Source organism: Gopherus flavomarginatus, chromosome 22, assembly GCF_025201925.1.
Source record: "Gopherus flavomarginatus isolate rGopFla2 chromosome 22, rGopFla2.mat.asm, whole genome shotgun sequence".
In the NCBI taxonomy this organism is placed as follows: domain Eukaryota; kingdom Metazoa; phylum Chordata; order Testudines; family Testudinidae; genus Gopherus; species Gopherus flavomarginatus.
Genome location: NC_066638.1, coordinates 8,874,349 through 8,898,599, shown reverse-complemented (window position 1 = coordinate 8,898,599; position 24,251 = coordinate 8,874,349). Strand labels below are relative to the sequence as shown.

The 24,251-nt window shown below is 46.1% G+C and overlaps 1 protein-coding gene across 1 annotated transcript in view; it reads left to right on the top strand.

Annotated features, from left to right (window-relative positions):
- Window positions 1–6,184, top strand: part of RUNX3 (RUNX family transcription factor 3) — a 117,231-nt gene extending 111,047 nt beyond the window's left edge. The window contains exon 7 of the mRNA XM_050932235.1: window positions 1,929–6,184. Coding sequence (XP_050788192.1) covers window positions 1,929–2,449 — 521 coding nt within the window. The 3' untranslated portion in view covers window positions 2,450–6,184. The remainder of the gene's footprint in view (window positions 1–1,928) is intronic.
- The last annotated feature ends 18,067 nt before the right edge of the window (window positions 6,185–24,251 follow it).

Here is a 24,251-nt window from a genome sequence, read left to right as displayed (position 1 = left end):
CACGCAAAGGTGGTGTTTTGAATGGGGCTGAGCGAAGCCCCTTTCTTGTACCTCCTTTGGCCAGCTCCATTCTCCTGCTGCTGCTTGGTTAGAACAGGAATAGGCCAAGGGCCCAGAAACGGAGATGCTGGGAAGACGTCTTGCCCACTCTCTGTACAGCGGGACCCGCCGGCAGGGGCTGTGAGGTTGTAACTGGCCCAGCAGCAGCTTTCACAGTTGGATCAAGAACCATGAGGCTAAATCTTACCCTCCCCCGCAATGAACTGCAGGAGGGTCAACCTAGGGTGGACAACACTAGGCCCTTGAGCGCATGGGCTTTGCAGTGACTCGTACCACCTAGGGGTGTAGGCTCATCTTTGCTTTGTAGCAGGCCCCCCATGCCCAGAGATGTGCTGGAATCTAAGGGGAGATGCCACAGATCTTAAGGCAGCCAGCAAAGTCTGGTACATTCATGAGAAGGCCCAGTGCTCCCCTGGGAACCATGCCATCTTGGACTCCCTTTCCTAGCTTGGTCTGCCTGGGAAATCCTTTGGGTTTCCAGCAGTGAAGGGCGGCTCCATATCTCCTTGACCTCCCCCCAAACAGACGTGGGCTGCCCCAATGTCTGAGGGAATTAGAGAGGACGCCACTTTATATTGGCCTCCCTGCCCCTCCATCTGACTTTTGGCCAGAAGAACCAAGTTTTCCACTCTTTATCCCCACAGAGGCAAAAAGCAGCAGGGACATGGTGGCTCAGCTTGGGAGCTTTCAGCTGTGTGTTTATCAGCTCCATCCCCTGATGCTATCAGCATGAACAGGCCACCCACACGAAGGCTTAACGACCTGGCCTAGACTCCGGCTTTCTCTCCCTGGCTCTGTTTGTGCGTGTGTGTACACCAAGGGGGCCTGACTGACTGGCTCAGGGACTGGCTGTCTGGGGCCCTGTGCCGGTTTATTTGCTACACAGCCCACGCAATGGCTAAACAATTTTTTTGTGTTTATAGCTTTTTTTTCTGCTGGAGACGGATAAACCGCTAGAGAAATAAGCTGATCCCCATTCTTTCGCGGATAAGAAACAACAGCTTTTAGGGCAGGAAACCGGACTGGCCTAAACAATTGACTTTAGGACTTTTTTTTAGCTTCCACAACTCTCCTTAACTGCAGATGTAGAATGTGCCTCTTACTGCAAATTTTTTTTCTTGTGCTGGAGACACAAGGATTAACGCACCAACCCAGGCTGTGTGCCATGCTGTAGAGTACAAAGAAACCTCACCCTCCTCATCAGTAGAACTCAAACCGCTTTTACCAAGCACATTATGCCCATTTTATAGTTAGGGAAACTGAGGCACAGGGAGCTGAAGTAACTTGCACACAGTCACTCAGCAGACCAGTGGCAGAGGCAGGCGTAGAACCCAGGTTTCCAAAGCTCCCTGTCCAATGCTCTAGCCACTAGGTAACATTACTTTGTTACACAACTGCCGATTGGTGGTAGATCCCTACTTTCTGTTTTGTTGTTCACACTCCTAAATGGTTTATTTATTGTTTAGAATTTCTTCAGTTTCACGGACTGATTTAAGTAAAGGCTGCAATCCTTTTGCCATCTAGAAAGGATAGCGACAGACATAATGCTGGCTGCGAAGGCTGGTCTGTCTTCATATCACTTTTGTACCTGGTTTAGAAACCAAAACAGTTAAGTCAGTTTAGTCCCTTAGTGTGGATGCAATCCCTTTATGGATGCAGTTCTACCTGTATAAAGGTGTTTAGATCAGTGTGGCTTTTTTCCTGTTGCAGAGGACTTGTTGCTCAGAGGACCCTGTTTGGACAAATCACTCACTCTGCGCGTTAAACGTCAGCCCCAAGTACACCCTAATGCTGCGCCCATCAGCTGTGGTCTTTGTTTTCCACCAGGAAAAGCCTAACCAGGCAATGTTCTTTTTTCTTGCAAACAGGCACGTCGGATCTGAGCCCCTTCTCCGACCCACGTCAGTTTGATCGCTCCTTTCCCACGCTGCCGGCCCTCACCGAAACCAGGTTTTCTGACCCCCGGATGCATTACCCCGGCGCGATGTCAGCGGCCTTCCCTTACACCGCCACGCCCTCAGCCACGGGAATCAGTGGCCTCAGCATGACCAGCATGCCCACCACAACCCGCTTCCACCATACCTACCTTCCGCCACCCTACCCTGGCTCCACCCAGAACCAAAGTGGACCCTTCCAAACCAACCCCTCCCCTTACCATTTGTACTACGGTACGTCATCCGGATCATACCAGTTCTCCATGGTGGCGGGGGGGGAGCGCTCGCCCACGAGGATGCTGTCCTGCACGAGCGCCTCGGCAGGCAACAACTTAATGAATCCCAACCTTGCCAATCAGAATGATGGAGTGGATGCGGATGGTAGTCACAGTAACTCGCCTACAGCCATGACGACCACCGGGAGGATGGATGAGTCTGTCTGGAGACCCTACTAGAAAGGACTCAAGTAGGCACGTGTAACTTGAACTGAATAAAATGCCCACCAATGTGTTACTCTTGTCAATCGCGAATAGAGCAAAATGAGGCCTAGCACGGGACGCCTCCCAATCTGAAGGCAAGTCAGGATCCTTCCTTCATCAATATAGGTAATTGGCAAGCAAAGACGGACCAGAGCTGTATACAGTTCAAGACACGCGTCCACAAGGCTTGACTTGGTCACTCAGTAAGGTCCCTTTGGTCTCTCTGAAATGGGTGGATTGTATATAGGAGTGTGTGGAATCAGATGTTTGTTAATCGCGCAGCTATGGCTATGTTCGAAATGCCGATCAATCATCTCGCTCTTAACCAAAAAAACCCTGCCCTCCTGCAGAATCATAGGTATTAGAGAAAATTTTACAAAGCCCTCAGAAATCAGCCAGTCCATCTCTCTGCAAATACAGGAAGAATGAACTAAGACGCCTTAGCCACTCGCCCCTTCCAGAAAAGGGCCTTTAACCACCAAATGAACTCAGTAAGGATACCAGAGCTGCCCGCATCAGCTGAGACGCGAGTCTTGTTTACAGCAAAACAGATGTGACTGGCTCTCGCTGACGCAGTTAAGGCTCTGAAGAACATTGCTAGCGAGTGAGCAGGTATCAGCCATGTGAACAAGTGCTGTGATATGACTTGGAACGTGGCTGTATTGTGATTTTTGTATTGTTTTGTTTTTAACGGTAACATGGCTGATCTCACGCTTGACGACCTCCCCAATCCCCTTCCCATATGTTTACATGAGATGTAATTTTTTTACACAATGTGTTTTCCTTTTGTCCTGACATGGACGTTAAGTTCTTGCTACTTCTAGTTAGTCTCGATGGTTGCGTCCGAGACGAAGAATGCGTTTGGGACAATCTAGTGTGTGAGGTGCACTTACAAACATGTTTGCTGCAAAGAGGGCTCGGAAGCCTTTGGAATCGTACGAAATCCAGGATAGCGGCTTCTCCTCTCTCATTTCCAAGCGGCACACAGGCAGCTGTGGCAACACTTAGTATTTATTTTATGGTTCTCTTCCATTTTTGCACCCAGAGTGGCTCAACACACCATGCATCTGTGCTTAAAGAAAGGAGATTGTCAGCTGATTCTTAAAGTACTGACTGAGATTTGAATGACCCCTCCATTTTAAATAAAATGTAACTCCCTGGTTTTTTGGGGTTTTTTTAGACAAATGAAATCATAATCTATAGCACCTCTCATCTCAAAGTGCTTAGCATAATTATTCTTCATATCACAGGCCCTGCAGTGATTTAGGGCACTATTATTATCCCCATTTTACAGACAGGTAAACTGAGGTAGCAGGCTTTGTCTAAGGCCATGTTCAGTGGCACTATTGACCCACGCATACCACCAGTACCGGAGCAGCAGCTAGAGGCCTCAGCTGAGATTATGGCCCATCGTGCTGGGTGCTGCACAGACACATAGTGACCATCCTCCACAGTGACCTTACAACTGAAATAGACAAAGCGCAAGGAAGTAAATGAGACATCACACAGTAGCTCTGTGGCAGAGTCTGGGCTAGAACCCAGCATTCCTGGGATCTCCCTGGACCATACTGCCCCTCCACATTGCTAGCTGACAAAAGTTAGCTCCCTGGGCTTCAAACAGGAATTAGGACCTGATCCTAACATAACCTTACTCACACTAGTTGTTCCATTGAAGACAATGAGACGACTCCTGTGAATAAAGTACGTTTGCTTGTATAACAGTTTGCCCCATCAGCCTGAAAGTGGGTTGGAAGAGCTGCCACACTAGCCACACACTAACTGAACGTAGCGAACCAGTGGCAGGGTAGGTGGGACCAGAACCCAGGACTCGTGTGTTGCAATAGCTATTTTAAGGAGAGGGGGGTCCTGCTCCCGTGTTGCAGTGAAACGTGTACGCCCATGCAAAATGGATACAAAATACTACTGAATCAGACTGGAAGCATTTTCCCTCCACTTTGCACATGGCGACGGGTGATTGAGAGTCAGGGCCTAGAATTCGATTCCCAGTCTTGTTAAATAGGATGGTCCCATGGGAGCTGGGTGCATCAGTCAGTATCTTTTAGGATCTGAACTAGAGGTCTCCTGTAGTTGTGTAGCCACTTCAGATGAGACGCATTAATAATAATGCTGAAGCTTAGTTCTAAGTTCATCATAACTCTGTGAGTATTTAACAAAGCATGTGGCTGGAAGCAAGCATCTGTCTAGCAGGGTGATGTAGGCCCAGAGCTGCCCCTTTTTTCCCCTTAACCAATTATGAAACTGCTACTACTCAGTGGTGGGGGGTTAAAGTTATCATGAGAATTATTTGGCATCTGGTTGCTTATGTTTGAGTGAGTTAAGGTTGAATTTCAATGAGCCCTTGAGCTAGGGTGACCGGACAGCAAGTGTGAAAAATCGGGACGGGGTGGGGGGTAATAAGAGTCTATATAAGAAAAAGACCCAAAAATCAAGACAGTCCCTATAAAATCTGGACATCTTGAGCACCTTTGAAAATTCCACCCTACGCACCACAGCTAAAGCAAAGATGGATGGCTTATCAAATCTCAGTGGGTATCTTTCCAGCAATCAAATGACATATAATGCCTAGAAATTGCACTACCGTTTAAATATGGGGTTGAGACATCAAATCATACATACCGGGATTTAGTTGTAAAGCTGCAATGACCACTCATGGATTTAAAAACCGCAAACTCCACTTGCCTTAGCAAACAGCAAGCCCATGCCTCTTGATTGCTATCTGTCTGTCAAACTGGACTATGGCAGCCTGTCTTGTGATGCATTCAAAGCCATCAGTACAATATTTCCACTGATAGCACAAAGAAAACAAGGAATTCTTCATACCAATTTAATGGTGTTCATGGAGTATTTAAAACCAAAAAAAATAATAATAAAAATCTGCAACTATGTTCCTTTATGACATATTGTGTCATATGAAGGGGTAAATACAGGCATCTCTATTTTATGCAAATGGTCACAAGACTGGCCAAAAGAATTTGCTTTGCACTATCATTTGCTTTTTTTAAAAAAAATAAATAAATGCACAATTGCTTGTACAGTAAAACCTTTGTCTGGCTTATGAAATATTTAACTGTAAAATCTAATTTTTTGGTCTTATGTGTTATAATAATATAATTCTTAAATATGTTGAAGGATCCAGTTCTTAATAATGCTTCCTCGACTTGTGCGTGCAGGGTCAAAAACCAGAAACAACCAAAAAGTGAGAACGGAAGAAAGATCTTGCTGTAGCTAAAGAGGGCAGAGCTTGTCTATGTGTTTTGTTTAAATGGAATTTTGGGACGGCCATTGCAAAAATGCTAGCAATACCAAATAATGTGGATTTTTGTGTAATATACCAGCCCTACTTGAAGGTAACTCCCTATATTTAATATGTAGCCCATCTTTTTACCTGTAGCACTTGTCACTGGGGAGGAAGGGGGTCTGCGCCCATTGAAGTCATTAGCGAAGCTCTCACTGCGGATGATTCTGCTGCTTTTAGCTTCAGTGAGCACAGAATCAGGCCCCCTCTTCTTGGCCTATCTTGTGAATAGGTGGACTCGAGTTTGTAAGAAGCCATAGCGAAGTGGCCAGTTCTGCTTTTCTATTATAAACGTTGATGTTCTTATCAAATGTACGTGATTATCTTGTCAGGCATCTGTGTAATCATTTTAAGGCCTTTCCACATGGAATAATAAATGTATGGTTACAAGTCTCTGTGGTGCCTCCCGCCTGTTCGATTGCCTCATGCTGCTCACCAGTGTTTGTGCAAATACACAACTCAATCCCAACGCTTTCCCTGTACCCAGTGCCTCATACCTGAGGCGCTACAAGCATCTCAGAGACATGAGGTCAAGTTCTCAGCTCGTCAGCAGCGCACCACTGACTTCAGCGGGGCTCTGCTGATTTATATGAGCTAGAGGTTTGGCCCATTACGGCATTTAACTCACAGCACCTCTGAGAGGTGCGTAAGGATAATTGGCTCCATTTTACAGATGGGGAAACTGAGGCACAGATCATCTACTCACACTGAATTTGCATTGGAAAGCAGAGGGTGCTCAGCACCCAGTGTGATCAAGCCCTGATCTCCAGATTTTACACACACACACACAAACACACACACACTTTATTTTAAAGTGTATGTAATATGTAACACTAACTCCAACGGCATCAGCCCCGATTCACACCAGTGAGAAAAGAGCATCATGCCCAAAGAAAGATGCCTGGTGTGGCATAGTGCTGAACCTTCCACCCCACTTTTTTCTCTATCACCATCCTCCCAAGAGAACACATGGGCTGGGGGATATCCCCTCCTTGCCAAACAGCAGACCCTACTCATTGCCAGAGAGACCAAATGAACCATTTCTACTGAAACCTGGTTTTTAAGTGAGTCTAGCCCATAGCGTAGCTCCATGCAAATTTGTGCACACCACATAAGAGCTGAAATGCATCCAGGCCATGTAAAGATGGAGTTGCTGAAACAGCTCCATAGCTCAGGTGGAAACTGGCTTCTCGTTAGAGGCCTGATTTTTGACCATTCCCTTTGCAGAATTCGGAGGTACCGGATGTTTAGATCTTTGTGTTTTCATAATCCACCGGCTCTGGAAATTTTACTGCGCTTCAACAGCAGACAACAATTGGGCCAAGCTCCCAATCTAAAATAAGGTGGTGTAAATCCAGAGCTATTGCACTGAAATCAATGGCATGACTCCAGATTGACACCGGCAACTCCGCGAATAGAACTCAGCTCGTTTGTTAATAATCCCTCACACAGCTGCTGTGAAGTCAATCCGCATGCTGGCTGCATCACCGCTGGGTAGTAAACTGAGGCATGGCGCGATTGCGGGCCCAATCTAAAGCCTAAAGAAATGAATGGAAAGACTCCTACAGACTTCAGCAAAACGTGTAGCAAACCCTAAATGAATTGGCCAAGGCTACGCATGGTAGCATGTCAGTTGCAGAAAAATGAACAGATGCCAGGGATGCTGATGCCCAGCAGCCTACCGTAACCACTACTCTCACTCCTAGTATACAAGAACTAAGTCCCTTAGCAGCCACAAACACTGTATCACAATTACAGCTGAAAAGCAACACCACAGATGGCAGTGAAAACCCTTGCCAAGCTTCCTAGGGGCTTTGGCTGCTGAGAACCAGAGCCAGCTCCTGCAACTCTTTTATTTATTATTTTGCATCACTGCCATGCCTAGATGCCAGCTGTGTTCTGTACAAACACATCTCAAAAAGCCAGGCCCTGCCTGGAGCACTAAGGCGCTTGCACGGAATCAGGAGTGCGGCATGTGAGAGAGTTCTGATGCTGAGCAATGCTTCAGATACGCCTTTGCACACGGTTGCATGACTTTAGCCCATGGTTGCATTTAAGGAGAAAAAACCCCAAAGAAACCACAAAAAAAGCTGATATGGATGAGAACTCAGCTTCACAGCCTCGGCCAACGGAAATGCGTTTCAAGTGAAGCCATAGGCGGAACTGCCTTTTTTTTCCACAGCTACTGGAAGAGGAAGCACCCAGCAATGAAACTATTCTTTACAGGAACTTTCCGTTCCAAACTGATCCGAGCTACACGCAGCCCCGTTGAAAGCCGTACTGACAAAAATAGCGAGGGGCGCTTTGTCGTGCTGGCATAGGGTAACCAGACAGCAAGTGTGAAAAATCGAGACAGGGTGGGGGGGTGACAGGAGCCTATCTAAGAAAAAGCCCCCAAAATCGGCACTGTCCCTATAAAATCAGGACATCAGGTCACCCTATGCTAGCGCAAAAGCACTATCCAATGGTCGTACGAGAGAGACAGCTCCCAAGCAATACTGAAAGCTGCAAAAGTTTTTTGCAAAGCTGCTGTTGTCTCAAACCTGCACCCACCCCCTTGAATGGGCTTCATGCAGTTGCCACAGGTGACCTTTGCAGTCGTGCAGGGTTTGTCAGGGTCCTAATGTGAAGCAGCAATTCTAAGGCACGCTAGTTAAACCTGTATCAGATGATCATTTTTGGAAGCCTCTGGGCCAAGGCATCCCATTCAGGGTGGGAAAATGAGGAAGATCACTAATTAACAAGATAACAGAGTAGATTGGAATGCTAATGATCTTAGATGTATACAGCACATGTCAAACAAACACAGTAATAGATTCTAAGGCCAGAAAGGACCAGTGTCATCATCTGCTCTGACCTCCTGCATCACACAGGCCACGGAACTTCCTTGAAATAATTCTGGTTTGATCTTATTAGATCCTGTCACTGCTTATTATTATTTATGTAGGCCCTCATCCGAGATCAGGACCCTCTTGTGATAGGCAGTATCCAGACACGGAGCTAGGTTGGGTCTACACAGGTTTTGTACCAATTTAGCTAAACCAGTGGGATGGGGGAGGGAGATGTACTTTGGTCAATGCAATCCCCTAGCGTGGGTGTTGATATATCTCTCGGTGATAGTGTAAAAAGGGGTTGTACTGATTTGACTACATTGTTTTTTCTATCGATGTAGTTAAATCACTGGGACAGATGAGCAGACAAGCCCTAAGAGACAGACCTTGCCTGGAAGAATTTGCACTCTGAATAGACAAGGCGTGGGAGAAAAGGAAGTATAATTATTCCCATTCGATAGTCTGCAGAAGATGAAGGAACTGAATGCAGGTTTCCTGAGTTCCCAGCGTTCCCCCCTCTCCATCTCAAAGTGCTTTTGTACAAACTCTGTATGCTAACGGTATAAATCTACCCTATAGAATCACTTTCCCCATCCCAGAGAGTAAAAGCATCAACTCTTCAGCAGCACACAACAGCGGAGGTTTGGAATGGAGGAAGAACAATCTACCCAACTGAAACTAGAACAGCCTAAGTCCTGGGGTGGCAGGTGCATCCTACCAGAACAACAGAAGGCCCTCTCAGCTGAGGGAGGGACCCCAGAATTTCAGAGATTACTGGGAATGATAAATGGGGCTGGGGGTTGCAAATAAGGGATCCAGTGGGGAGAAAGCAGAGAACCCTGGAAAATGCCACTGATCCAAGAAGGAGTCCCAGTGCACTCTGCCTCCAGGAACTCTGCCCAGGTGCAAACATGAGCGAGAGATGGGGAAAAGGCCGTACAAGGCAGACTATAACTCACCTGAAATTAAATTTTCCCAGGAGCTACTAGATTATTGTGAAAAGTGCCATCAAATAGTTAAAGTCCCAGGCCGTCAGTTTTACATGTCAGCCAATAGACCATATAGTTAGCTATGCAGCGCTCCCTAGCATCATGGTGCTGTAATGGGTCATTGTTGTCTCAGCCAGAAGACTGCCCCCACTGGATCTCAGCCATGCACATCTCACAAGGGCAGCGTTTCATAGATCCCAAGGCCAGAAGGGACCATTGTGACCATCTAGGCCGAGTTTCTGTAGAACACAGGCCATAGAATGTCCCCCAAATAATTCCTAGAGCCCTCGTCTTCTAGGAAAACAGATAATCTTGATTTAGAAATGGTCAGTGATGGAGAATCCCCCATAACCCTGGGCACACTGGTCCAATGGTACATGACCCTCATTGTTAAAAGTTTACATCTTATTTCCAGACTGCCTTTGTCTAGCTGTATCCTCCAGCCTTTGGCTCCTGTTAGACCTTCCTCTGCTAGCCTGAACAGCCTATTATTAAATATTTGATCTCTGATATAGACTGTAATCTAGTCACTCTAACCTTCTCTTTGTTAACCTAAATAGATTCAGCTATTTAAGTCTATCACTCACTATGAGGCAGGTTTTCTAACCCTTTAATCAGTTTCATGGCTCTTCTCTGAACCTTCTCCAATTTATCAACATCCTTCTTGAATCGTGGACACCAGAACTGGACACAATATTCCAGCAGTGGTCGCACCAGTACCAAATACAGAGGTAAAAAAATCCCTCTCTATTCCTATTTGAGATTCCCCTGTTTATGCATCCCAGGATCGCATTGGCCCTTTTGGCCACAGAGTTATACTGGGAGCTCACATTTACTCGCTTATCCACCACAACTGCCAAATCTTTTTCATTGCTTCCCAGAGTAGAATCCCCCATTCTGTAAGAACGGCTTACAGTCTTTGTTCCTAGATGGATACATTTACCTGTATTAAAACACATATTGTTTGCTTGTGCCCAATTTACCAAGATCTTGTCTTGTTTATTATTTACCATTCCCCCAATTTTTGTGCCATTTTAAACTTCATCAGTGATGACTTTATGTTTTCTTCCAGGTCACTGATAAATAGCATAAGCCCAAGAACCGGTTCCTGTGGGACCCCAGTGAAAACACACCTGCTTGATGATGTTCCCTATTTACAATTACATTTCGAGCCCTATCAGTTAGCCAGCTTTTAATCCATTTAATCTGTGCCATATTAATTTTATATCATTCCAGTTTTCTAATCAAAAGGTGGTGTGATACCAAGTCAAATTCCTTACAGAGGTCTCTGACATCAACATGATGACCTTTCTCACCGAAACTTGTAATCTCATGAAAAAAAAAGATAAGGAAATTAGTTTGCTAGAATCTGTTTTTCAACAAACCCATGTCGATTTGCATTAATTACATTGCCTTCCTTTAATTCTTTATTAATCAAGTCCCATATCAACCATTCCATTCTCTTGTTTGGGATTAATGTCAGGCTGATAGGCCTATAATTATCCAGGTCATCTCGTTTCCCCTTTTTAAAAATTGGCATAATGTTAACTTTCTTCCAGTCTTCTTGAATTTTCCAGTGCTCCAAGACTTACTGAAAAACAACAACTCATGATTTTATCATCAGTCTTGTGCTATTGGTTTTCCCTAAATCTCCAGCCCCTGGAGATAAGTGATTAGCTGAGAATCTCACCTCTCATTAAAAAACAAAGGGAGTTTCTAGCACTTGTGGTTATGGAGAAAAACCTGAAAATGTGTCTTGAATGAACCCTAACAGCTCAAAAAGCAAGTAAAAAGACCTATTTTTTTTAAATCACATGCTTTTTAAGCCACTTTCAGGATTTTGAGGGCCAAGACCATGATTTCTGAACACTTGGAGGTGGCAGTACTGCAGGGTTTCATGCAATAACCCCGGTAAAGTTCTAGTCATTGAGTATGTCTGCATCTGCTTCCCACCCAAGGTCATATTCATTTAGTAAGTGTTTACGAAACTGACCAAAAATGACTCCCAAGTGGAATTCTTTCCAGATTAAAATTCTATTTGCGCTAATGCGTGACAGTGAGGATCCTAACACACCTAGCACATATCATAACGTAAGAACATAAGAACGGTCATCCTGGGTCAGACCAAAGGTCCATCTAGCCCATTATCCTGTCTTCTGACCGTGGCCAATGCCAGGTGCCCCAGAGGGAATGAACAGAACCTGTAATCATCAAGTGATCCAGCCTGTCACCCATTCCCTCACTGTTTACCGTTTTTTTCCAGATCATTTATGAATATGTTGCATAGGACTGGTCCCAATACAGACCCTTGGGGGACACCAGTATTTACCTCTCTCCATTCTGAAAATTGCTCATTTATTCCTACCCTTTGTTTCCTACCTTTTAACCAGTTTCCAATCCATGAGAGGACCTTCCCTCTTATCCCATGGCAGCTTAAGAGCCTTTGGTGAGGGACTGTGTCAAAGGCTTTCTGAAAATCTAATTTCACTATATCCACTGGGTCCCCCTTGTCCACATGCTTGTTGACCCCTTCAAAGAATTCTAGTAGATTGGTGAGGCATGATTTCTCTTTACAAAAACCACATTGACTCTTCCCCAACAAATTATGTTCATCTATGTGCTTCACAATTTTGTTCCCTACTATAGTTTCAATCAGTTTGCCCAGTACTGAAGTCAGGCTTACCAGCCTGTAATTGCCAGGATCACCTCTGGAGCCCTTTTGAAAAATTGGTGTCACATTAGCTATCCTCCAGTGACCTGGTACAGAAGCTTATTTAAATGATAGGTTACAAACCCTAGTTAGTAGTTCTGCAATTTCACATCTGAATTCCTTCAGAATTCTTGGATGAATACCATCTGGTCCTGTCGAGTTTATCACTTTGTTCCAAAACCTCCTCTAATGCCACCTCAATCTGGGACAGTTCCTCAGATTTATCACCTAAAAAGAATGGCTCATGTTTTGGAATCTCCCTCATACCCTCAGCCATGAAAACTGATGCAAAGAATTGATTTAGTTTCTCCACAATGGCCTTATTGTCCTTGACTGCTCCTTTAGCATCTCAATAGTCCAATGGCCCCACTGGTTGTTTAGCAGGCTTCCTGCTTCTGATGTAAAAAAAAAATTGTGATTACTTTTTGAGTCTTTGGCTAGCTGTTCTTCACTTTCTTTTTTGGCCTTCCTAATTATACTTCTATACTTCATTTGCCAGTGTTTATGCTCCTTTCTATTTTCCTCACTAGGATTTAACTTCCACTTTTTAACGGGCGCCTTTTTGTCTCTCACCGCTTCTTTTACTTTGTTGTTTAGCCACAGTGGCACTTTTTTGGTTCTCTTACTATGATTTTTAATTTAGGATATACGTTTAAGTTGAGCCTCTATTACGGTGTCTTCAAAAAGTTCCCATGCAGCTTGCAGGGATTTCATTTTGGTGCTGTACCTTTTAATTTCTGTTTAACTAACCTCCTCGTTTTTGTGTGGTCCCCCTTTCTGAAATTAAATGATACAGTGTTGGGCTGCTGTGGTGTTTTTCCCACCACAGGGATGTTAAATTTAATTATATTATGGTCACTATTACAAAGTGGTCTAGCCGTATTCACCTCTTGGACCAGATCCTGTGCTCCACTTAGGACTAAATCAAGAATTGCCTCTCCTCTGGTGGGTTCCAGGACTAGCTGCTCCAAGGAGCAGCCATTTAAAGTATCAAGACACTTTATCACTGCATCCCATCCTCAGGTGACACGTACCCAGTCAATATGGGGATAGCTGAAGCCCCTCGTTATTACTGAGTATTTTATTTTATAGCCTTTCTAATCTCCTGAGCATTTCACAGTCACTCTCATCATCCTGGTCAGGTGGTCGGTAATGTATCCCTACTGCTATGTTCTTATTATTAGAGCACGGAATTACTATCCATAGAGATTCTATGGTACAGTTTCTACGCTTTCACATACCATGCCACTCTCCCACCAGCACAACCAGTTCTGTCCACCCTATATTTTGTATCCTAGTATTACTGTGTCCCATTGATTATCCTCATTCCACCACATTTCTGTGATGCCTATTATAGCAATATCCTCATTTATACGAGGCACTCTAGTTCACCCATATTATTTCGACTTCGAGCGCTGGTATATAAGCACTGTCTGCCATTACGTGCTGTAATTGAATGGGACTCTTTTTCACTGGGCTGTGTCTCAGCAGATCCTCCCCGTATTTTATCACTCTGAGCAATCAGAAGCCCTCATTTTACTCTACGGACTGTTTCTTTCTGCTCTGAGTCTTTAATTTGGCATCTCTTAGCTAAGGGCTATTGTACTCAAGACCGCTCTAGCGCAAGCGCGGACTCGCTGATCCGCTGGTGCACAGACTGAGTGCTCCCCTTAATGGAAGGAAGTGCTTACTGCGCTGCAGATTTCTGAGGCTTCGGCAGTAGAGGTTACTAGCTTAATGCTGAAGGACCATTTCCTTTAGGCAGCAGCTGGGTTTCTGCGAGCTTGTTGCATGTAATTTAAGCCACCGAATTTTCTCTTGTGGGGTGAGCGCACCTCTCGGTGCTTTGTGGGAGGTCAGTGCCTGGCTCAGTGCTTTGTGGGGTCATTGTGTGGCTCCATGGGATGTTCTAAAGAACCTGATCCTGAGTTGTACCAGTCAAGCTGCATGGATGCTGGTCCCTCACGCACTGGTGGTAATTGAGTAGTAATTTCTGAGTGTGCCCAGTGACAAGGTCTGGATACTACAGGGGGGCAATTTCTGAGGGGCTCAGGGGCTGGGATGCACCTGCTCTTAATCTTCAAGACAAAGTAAGGGCTGGTAGAGCCCAGGGGGCTACCAGACTGCACAAGCAAATCTTCTTCTTGCTGGAGGCAGGGGGAATAACAAGGTGACGCACAGCCCTAGCCATCCTGAGCAAGTGCAACAGACGGTACATCTACGCTGCCATAAAAAACCCATGGCACCCAGGCTCAGAGCCCTGGTTCAGCTGATTGGGCTTGCAGGGCTAAAAACAGCAGGATCGGGCTAGAGTCCGGGCCCTGAAATCCTCCACGCTCACAATGCCTCAGAGCCTGGGCTCCAGCCCAAACCCAAACATCTACACTGCAGTTTTATAGCCCCACAGCCCAAGCAGTGGCCATGCTGCGGGTCTTTCACTGCAGTGTAGACACAGCCCGAGGTACATCCACCTAGACCCTGCTTCAGGTGCCCAGGAACCACCGGGAGAGAGCCATTCTGCAGCAAATGTCCTTGGTGGGAATAGAGCCCATGACTGCGCTTATAAACCACAGAGAATTTTTCTGTGCAACATGAAACACTTTTAACTGTCTGCTATGCAACCCGATTTGCATGTGCATCAGAGGCTGCTAATTCCGCCGCGAGGATGTCCTGTTGTAAAAGCTGGTTTTGAATACTGCCTATTTAGGAGCTAACCAATGGCAAACATGGAAAATTCATTAAGCATCTGGGAACGCGTTCTGTTCCACGGCATTCCCATCCACTTACTCAGCCGGACCTCACGCCTTGGGGGAGATTGGGTTTTTTTCGATCTGATTCACAGATAGGGATAAAGAGAGGTTTAGGTTCTCACAGGCTTTCCAAACAAGAGGCAGCCTATGCCAGAGGCAGCCTGGCATTTGCAGCTCCGAAAGGAATGCCAGACACTTTGAACTAAACAGCTGGGGCTGCGTCCTCATCAGTGCTCACCCGCTCCTCAGGGTCAGGCTGAGTTGGCTGGGAGAAAGAACAGCTACTCTAAGTGTCTGGCCTGGTTGCCATCTTGCGAGGCAGAGCAGTTGTTTCTGAGTCAGCATTGCACTGGAGTGAGGGGCGGGCTCCTCTGCTGGAGGTGGCATCTGAGCGCTGGAGACATGAAAGCAAGAACCTGGCAGCTAGTAGCTAATGAAGATAAAAGAACACTTTATTTACTATTTATTACTAGTATTACGGTAACCCCTGCACGAGCCAAGTGGTCCCATGGCCATTGTAATGGGTGACCCGGAGCTCATAATCACATTCTGCTGCCCTCCTGCTGTTTCACATGGCTACTGTAATTCTTCTCTTCCTGTCCCAAACTGCTGGGTACAGTTGTTGAGGGCTGTTAGCTGATGGGTTCTGCCTTAGAGGTGGCTGCATTTCAAGAAGCTGACAAACTCTTGAAGTGTGACCTGGGGCCTGGTGTCACATAAACCTGGGTTGGTGGCTGGTTTCTGGTGGAAATGAAGTGAAATGCACTTGTGTTTCAGCTATGTTTTGGGGTGGGAGGTGAACCCCAAAACTCAAAGTGAGCCCTTGGGGTATGGAACTGGATAGTATAAACCACATAGGCTGGAAAAACTGAGCATGGACACCTCACCCCTCAAACAGAAACCATCCCGTCAGGCAGGGTTCTCATGGAGAAATTCAGTTCACACTGGACTTGTCTGTCCAGTCCCAGCAAGTGGCCTGACCCTGAGACTTGCTGAGCAGCTGCAGAAGCTCAGCATAGCTCAGGCTCAAGCCCTAGATGAAGAGACTCCTGCGGCACGTTCAACCCAAACCATTGTAACTAGCATGAAAAAATAACGATGTTTTATTAACACAGTGCCCACCCTGCCAAAGCGAAGCCTTGAAGAGCTGGGACAAGAGGTTTATAGATCTCCGTGGGACATACACCCAGTGCTAACATTAGGGGTATCCAGGGCTCTGTTAGAAGGACCCCCTTTCAGGAGAGCTCTATAACCTACGTCCCTCCAACCCCTGTCTGCTAGCCATCCCATTGGACGCTTTCAATCTCAGTGAACTTTTCTCAGTGAATACAAGACAACGCTGGTGTCTAGATTCCTGACCAACAATCGTTCTCTTTGTGGAACAGCTTTAAAGGCACTTGTGAGACCTACAGGATGAGCATAGAATAGTTGCCTTGCTGTCCCACATGACCACTGTATTACCAGCAGTTAATTCATTATTACTTGGGTTACAGTAACCATATTAGGTGATGGCCATTCCCATGGTAAGAAGCAAAATGTGCCGTCCTCACCGACAAGGACAGGCACTGAATAGGAGAAAAGAGGCTTCATCTCCATTTTACATATGGGGAATGGAGGCACAGAGAAAAGAAGGGTTCTATTTCCAAAAGCCCCTAAAGGATTTAGGAGCTTAAGGTCCATTTTCAAAAGTGAATTAGGCCCAGATCCTCAAAGGCACTTAGAGGCCTAACTCTCATTGGCCTCCTAAGTGACTACGGGCAAGGCTTTGAAAAGTATTTAGGTTGATTCCAATGGGAGTTAGGCACCCAGGTGCTTTTGTAAATCCCACTCGGTGCCTATCTGCATCTGTAGGCACCTAAATAACCTTTAAAATCAGACTGTAAGTCACTTTGGAAAATGGGCGTTAGGTTCCCAAGTCACTTGAGCATAAAATTTTCAAGAGTGACTAAGACAAGGTCACACACTATTCAGTGGCAGAACCTGACTTGAACTCAGATCACCTGAGTCCCAGTCTAATGCCTTGACCCCCTCCTAAGTCCTGCCTCACTAATTCAAGGCCTGCCTCGCTTTGTGACACCTTGAGGAATGTGCTCCATAGCCCCCTCACTGAAACACGAGTCTCATGCCTTAATGCAGTCAGTCAATCATCGGGAAATGCGTCCTTTCATAGCGGCCCCAACTCTCCCGCTGAAGCTGGCGGGTGTGTAAAACATAACAGAGCACAGGAATAAGTCTCACACGTGTGGCAGCTATTTACAAAGCAGCTGCCCGAGGCCTAGAAACCATCTCCAAATTCCCCCGTGCAACATTATGGGCCTTTCTGAACCAGGCTGTGATTTAACAATTTTGCAAACAAAGTCGACTGTGTAACTGTTAATTCCCTGACTGTAGCGAGGCAAATCCAGCTAAGGTGTTTTCTCATGCTCGAGAAACCTACGGAGATTTGGCTGGGTTGCCAGATCAGAAAACACAAAAGACAGTATAAATTAAACTATCCAGCTGATCCACGAATCTTTGTTCTTGGCTTAATCTACTGACATAAAATTGATGGAAGTAACACATCTTTGGCACCGTGGCCCGGTGTGCTAGAGTAGATACTTGTCTGCAGCAAATGACGGCGAATGAAACATCAAAGGGGCGGGCAGGGGAAGATGGAAAACAATTATTCTCATTAACTGTACCTTTGACTCACGTGAGACGATGGCAGAGATAGATGGTTTTAATTAGGAAAACAGAGGCAAGCCAGCGAGAGAAAACACCACACCCACAGAGGAGTGCTGGTGCCTGAACATGGACACGCTTGATACTCACACATCCTTGCACCAGGAGGGCACAGACAAACACACAAACGTAACCACAACCACTGTCTTGGCCAGCACCCCAAGGACTGAACCAGGGACCTTCAGGGCTAAAAGCATAGACGGCGACCAGTTGAGCTAAAGTTGTTAGGGGCCGTAACAGACTCATAGCCTCATTTGAACCTGAGCATTTTAGTGCCTCCTTTAAACAAACTTGAAGTGAAGAATACACAAGGAAAGCAAAGCCGGACCTCTCCCACTCAGCCCATGGCAGGAAGCCGCCTGCCTTCAGTAACCACTTTGATAGGCTCCAGTTCAATGTTGTTCCACTCTGAAAAGCCCCTTCTGAAAATCTGTTGGTCTCGTGGGTGGCCACTCATGACCGGGGTGACTGTAACGTGTTTGAAAAATATTATGAATCTATCTGAGACCAAGCGAGAGACAGCGGCCAAAGTTCTCTGGAAAGAATTAAAGGCCCTGCTGCTGGAGCAGGTAGGACGGGGATGCGGCCAAGGAGTTCAGAGCTGGATGATCATATGCCTGCACACCTTGGCACTCCCACTGGGTAAACTGGGCACCATCCCTGATGGTCAATTCACAGCCCTACCATTTCTATCCAAACACTTCCAGCGCGTCTTTCTCTCCAGTCTCTGCCCCCTGAGTTAGGACACATGCCCTCTTCTACCTACTCAAGCAATCACCCTCCCCATGTACCTTTGATGGGCTAGCATTAAGCAACAGTAACTGTTAATATTACAGGGTGCTTACTAACAGAGATCAAGGTCCCACTGCTCCAGGCCCTATTCAAGCACCACGAACGCGCCTCAGCCCCTGACAACGTAACTAGACAAGACAGACAGCGCTCTCTGATTCCCCTTGGATAGGCAGGGCACTGGGCACAGCGTATTAGCCAAACTCGGAACTGGAGCCAGGTGGCCCAGGTCCCACACCAATGTGCGCACCACAAGGCGACGCGTCCCCTCTAGAAAGAACAGAGCTTGGGAGTCAAGGCCCCAGGTTCTGTTACTGACTGGCTGCACAAGTGTTGGCAAGTCGACGAACTCCTCTGTGCTTGTTTCCCCAGCTGTAGAGCAAGGATTGTGCTAGCGCCGCACCCCGCACCCGTGTGGCGAGGCCTGCTTTACAGGTGTCTGCAAAGCCCTTTGAACCCTTCCACTGCACAATGCGCCCTCATTAGCATTACACCCAAAATAAAGGGCCAGCAAGAAAAGGCTAGATTCTGACCCGTTACACCGGTGTCTAGCCACAGGAAAGCCAACATCTTTACACCAGCATAACTGAGGTCAGAGCCTGGGCCAAGACACGGGGAAGGAAACAGAAAATTAAAGTTGCATTTTAAACTTTACCAGCTGGTTCAACACAACGCCTTGAAACCTGCTCCCGACTTCCCTACCACGGGTACCTCAGGAGCAATGTCATTGAATCGGGCCTTTTGGTTCAACACTTGCACTTCCACGCCGGCCACAGATCGTACTTGGTTCCTGGCCTAGGTCCAGGTGGAATATTTTGTGCTAGTCAAAGGGGGCATTTCCTTTGGCTCTGGGGAAGTCGCAAGGCCTTGGGTCCCTAAGTCTTTTTAAAATAGAGAGCAAGTTGACTGGAGAACCCATGCAAAGAAGAGTCACCCAGGACCCTGGCATCTGCAGCGTGGTGCTAATGCTGTGCAAAGCGCTGGTGGCTTAATCCTCAGCTCCCTCAGAAAGTGGTGCTGTGCAAACCCCGGCAAGCCACAGTTCACGGGCTGCAGCCTGCAGCTCTCACTTCACCAGCTTGGTAGGTCCTGTTGTTTATCTTTGCAGCCGTTGGGTTTCTTATGACTGTGGAACACCCAGGGTTGGATGTAGGTAGTGAAACCGACACAGTAATTTCATTTCTTAGTCATAAATGAAATGGGCTGTAAAATAAAGTTGGGTGTTTAAGCCAGACTGAAAGAATTAATTGTTCCAGTGGGCAATGTTAACAAGAGGAATAAATGTGCCTGAGATTAAAACCTAAGGAGTCCTTGGTCTTTTCCTTCCTCACTGTTCTGTATTTTTAATATTCAATGCAATCCTTCCCTGCTTTGTGTGGTCTAGTGGTTAGCACGTGGCAGCAGGAGCCATCATTCCAGGGTTCTGTTTCTGGCGCCACCATTAACTCCCTGTGTGGCCTTAAGCAAGTTGCTTCAATCAGTCTGTGCCTCAGTTTCCCCATGTGTAAAACAAGGATTTCAAAACAACTTCATCCCAGCCTAGGTGAGATTTAATTCAGGAGCATTTGTAAAAAGTGCTTTGAGCTCCTTGGATAAAAGATGCCACAGATGTGTGAAACCTAGAACAGAACCCAGCAAGGGTGTGGCCCAAAATAACGCGCTGCTGGAATCACTGGGGGATGAAGGCATCACATCCTCATCCTTAGACTGCCAGAGCCTGGCCATACATGGGGTTTAATAGGAACTGCCACAGGGGAATCAGACTGGAGGACCAATCTAGCCCAGTATCCTGTCTCTGACAATGGCCAGTACCAGGTGCTTCAGAAGAAGGTGCAAGAGTACCACAGTGAGTAGCTGTGAGGTAAGGTGCCCCACATATCAAGTCTCATCCTGATCCTTAGTAGGGTACCAGTTTAAGGCCTGAAGCATGATGTATGGTATCCGTTCTGGGATTTTCATCACAATTAATTATGAGAACAAGACTATCTAGGGTTATCCATAGCAATAGTCAGCCCCTTCTAGAATCTTGCTAAATTCCAGGTCTCAACAACTTCCTGTGCCAGTGAATTCCACAGTTTCATCCCTCCCAGTGTGAAAAATTATTTCCTTTCTTTAGTTTGCAAGATGTCACCTTCTATTGTTGTTGAATGTACCCTGACTCCGCACCTAAAGTTTCCCCTCCAGAAGGAGCTTGGTGGGCCCCCTCACTTGATTACATATCATGGCCTGTTAATTGCCTGTGCCAAGCAAAAGATGCTGTCCCAGAATGAGAGAGAGAGAGATCTAAAGGCCAGGACGCTGTCTTCATGGGAACATACAAGTAGACATGGTTTGGAGGCTTGAACCAGAAAAAAATAATCAAGTTTTTTCGTTCAATCGAAATAAACAAAATCATTTCAAATCAACCAAAGCATTTTTGCGTCAACTCTAAACAAAATTATTTTTTTGAGTTTTTCATTTAGTTTCGCCCGTGTTGGGTGATTTTCACCCTTTTTGTGTTTATATGTGTGTGGGGGGGTTAAACTGGCCCAATTTGAAATTGAAACAAACGCTTTTGAAATTTATTTTTTCAGTGGAAACCATTAGTTGAATTCAACCCACATTTGATTAATAGTTTCAGGCTCAGAAAAATGCATTTTTCCATGGAAAAAAACCAAAAAAAATTTCCCCCAACTCTCCCCCTGACCATGGGAAGATTACATGGAAAGAGCAGGCTGGGAGCTACACACTTGGTACTGCCACCCGCTAGCATTATGTTCTCTCTAGCCTGTGTCTACCCCTCTTGGTATGTGAGCTTGCACTGTGCTCTTACCTTTCATGGAAATGGATCTCAGTGTGCCTAAGAAATGTCACTAGCTGATGGTGCTGATCACTGATGGGTCCCAAACAAGCCCTGGAGTCTGAATGGCCTCAAACTTTGCTGGGCTTCAAAGCCAGCATGCAAATCCTGTAGCTGCTCGAGTCCATCTCTTTAGCAGAATGAATAATATTTACTGGTAGAGTAATAATAGGACAGTGCATAGAGGTCTCAGCTGAGATTTGGGCCCCTTTGTGCCAGGCACTGTACATTCACATAGCAAGTGACAGTCCCTGCCCCGAAGTTCTTACAGTGCAATTCAAGAAAGACAAGTAATCATTTAAGGCATCATTCCACATTTTCCAAAGAGGGAAGTCTCACTGTGTCCATTTTACAGATGGAGAACTGAGGCACGGGGCGGTTAAGACCCAAAGCCTCAAAAGGTATTTAGGCTAGAGTGACCAGATGTTCTGCTTTTATAGGGCAAGTCCTCATTTTTGGGTCCTTCTTATATAGGCTCCTATTACTCCCCACTCCCGTCCCGATTTTACACATTTGCTGTCTGGTCACCCTAATTTAGGCACCTAACTCCCACCAGAATCAATGAGAGTTAGGCACCTAAACACCTTTGAGGCTCTGGACCTAAGTAACTGACTCGAGGTCACATGGGAAGTCTAAGGCGGGGCTGGGGGGCTTCTGAGTTCCAATCCAGTGCCATTCCGACTTCTCTCACCAGTCACAAGAGCCCCATGGGGAAAGACTGCAGGTGAATAACTTCTGCTCTAGCCCAGCTCAAACAGTCAGTCCTTACGGGCCCCCAGGAGTCTAAGATCAGAGCTCTCTCTGCTTGATGCAAGAGATAGCAGTTGTTGTAAAGTGATGAGTTATCAGTGCCTGTATTCTGGCCCAAGCCCTCGGAGAAGCCTTTCTTCCCAGCTCATCAGCCCAAGGCAGGAGACAATACCTCTTTGTGAACAGGCATGCAGCTACAAAAAACCAACACTGGGAACAACTGCAGATATTGCAATCTCTCCCCTCCCCCACCCATTTCATAGCTTTCATTTATTTTCCAATGAAAAACAACTCCACTTTGATTGAGGGAAAGGGGGCTGCGAGAACTCTGACCAGTATAAAAATATGAGGGCCATATTAGCCTAAAAATATATATTGGGAAACTGGGAAACTTGGAGAAGGGGAAACTTTCGTCAAGTTCCTGAAATCAGCCCCCCGCTTCAGTTGTATTCCCTTGGAAATCCTTGCAAAGAAAAACACAGGGAATGAAAAATTTGGTTTTCATTAAAACCTCGCCTGTAAGGGGTTCTGTAGCTTTCAATGGGTCTTTGATTCCGATGGATGATGGAATGTTTTCAGAACATTTAAAAAATGTTCTCCACCTTTCTATCTTATATCTGCAGAAAACTACACTGGATTTCAGGGGGGAAAAAAAAAAAGCCCACATAGTAAAATCAATAGAAGCGGAGTGTGTTAAATATAAACACAGCACCGTTGCCTTTATTTACCCCAAGGTTTTATTTAAAATATGATATTTTCTTGCGGCTTTGGAACGATGGTAGATGATCCAGATTGGGGCTGTGAGGGAAAAAATGTAGAAAATGTGGGTAGAATTTTTTTTTTAAAGGTGAATGTTTCATTGAGAGAGTCAAAGGTGCCAAGTATAGCAATGCCCCATGTAATGCAGCCTCAGAGATAACTTATTTCCAGTGTCCCAATCTCCCTTTAGTCCACTTCCATGTTCTAGTTACAAAGGAAGTTTAATACAGATTGTGGTCAATAGCCCACAGATGGGCTTTGCCTTGGTCTGAAGAGATTATTTTATTATGGTGTTGCTATAAATGGCACCTTGGCCGTACTGGCTAAATAAAATGCTCAGTTATTATGGAGCAGAATTTACTCCTGACTGCAGAATTATGGTCTTAAACCTCAACTTTCACTTATTTCCCCTAAAGTATGTTTTTAGCCCATATGGCGGTGAAGATTACTGCATCCGTTCACATTTGAAAGGTTATGTCTGCTTGAATTTGCCCACAGCCTGAAACTGTAGGTCTAAGAGGTGTGACTGGCTGTCCCAGATCTGGTCAGGCTCCCCCTGCTGGTGCTCACCAGACTACTCGGAGGAAATCCGGACAAGGAATCCTCCATGTGAGTTAAACCTCCTGAGTCTGAACAGAGCTCAGGTGCTGGCCCAGTCTTTGGGCCCCTAGGTGCACTCTTGGGATGCAGACCCCCTGCTGAGAACTGCAACCAGATGACCCACCTGCCTAGCTCCTTAGGCTCAGTGCTGGCCCCTCAGACTCTCCCTGGAGCTTAAACACATATCCCCAGCGTCCCACTAAAGGTGTAGGCTGTCTGGGTTACAGGCCAGCTCTCTCAGCGGGCATATGGTAGGAGCAGCATACAACACAGGGACTCTTTGCACAGATGCCTAACACATTGTTGCTCTTCACTTAATCACACAAGAAATACACAGACCTATACAAAATCAATAAACCCTCCACGCAGATCCCCTCACTCTAGTTCACACTTCCCTTGAAAGTCTTTAGGGGATCATTTGGGTTCAGGTAGGCAGGGTTCTCGTCAACCACCCTGCAGCAGCTTCTCTCATCTCATGGCTGAAGAGATAAAATGCTGGCCTTTTATAACCTTCCAGAGCCTCTGTCAGGTGACCTCCTGGTCAGACCGAACAGGTGACCTCATTGCTAGGTGCTTTTTCTCTCGACAACCCATTCTCCTAGTGCATTGTCTAGGATGGTTGTATATCAGTAGAGGCCCTCCATTGTCAGCCCTGCACCACTATCCATTGGAATTTCAGTCCAACATGGAGGCAAAGAGACCACAGAGAAGACAACTAGACCCC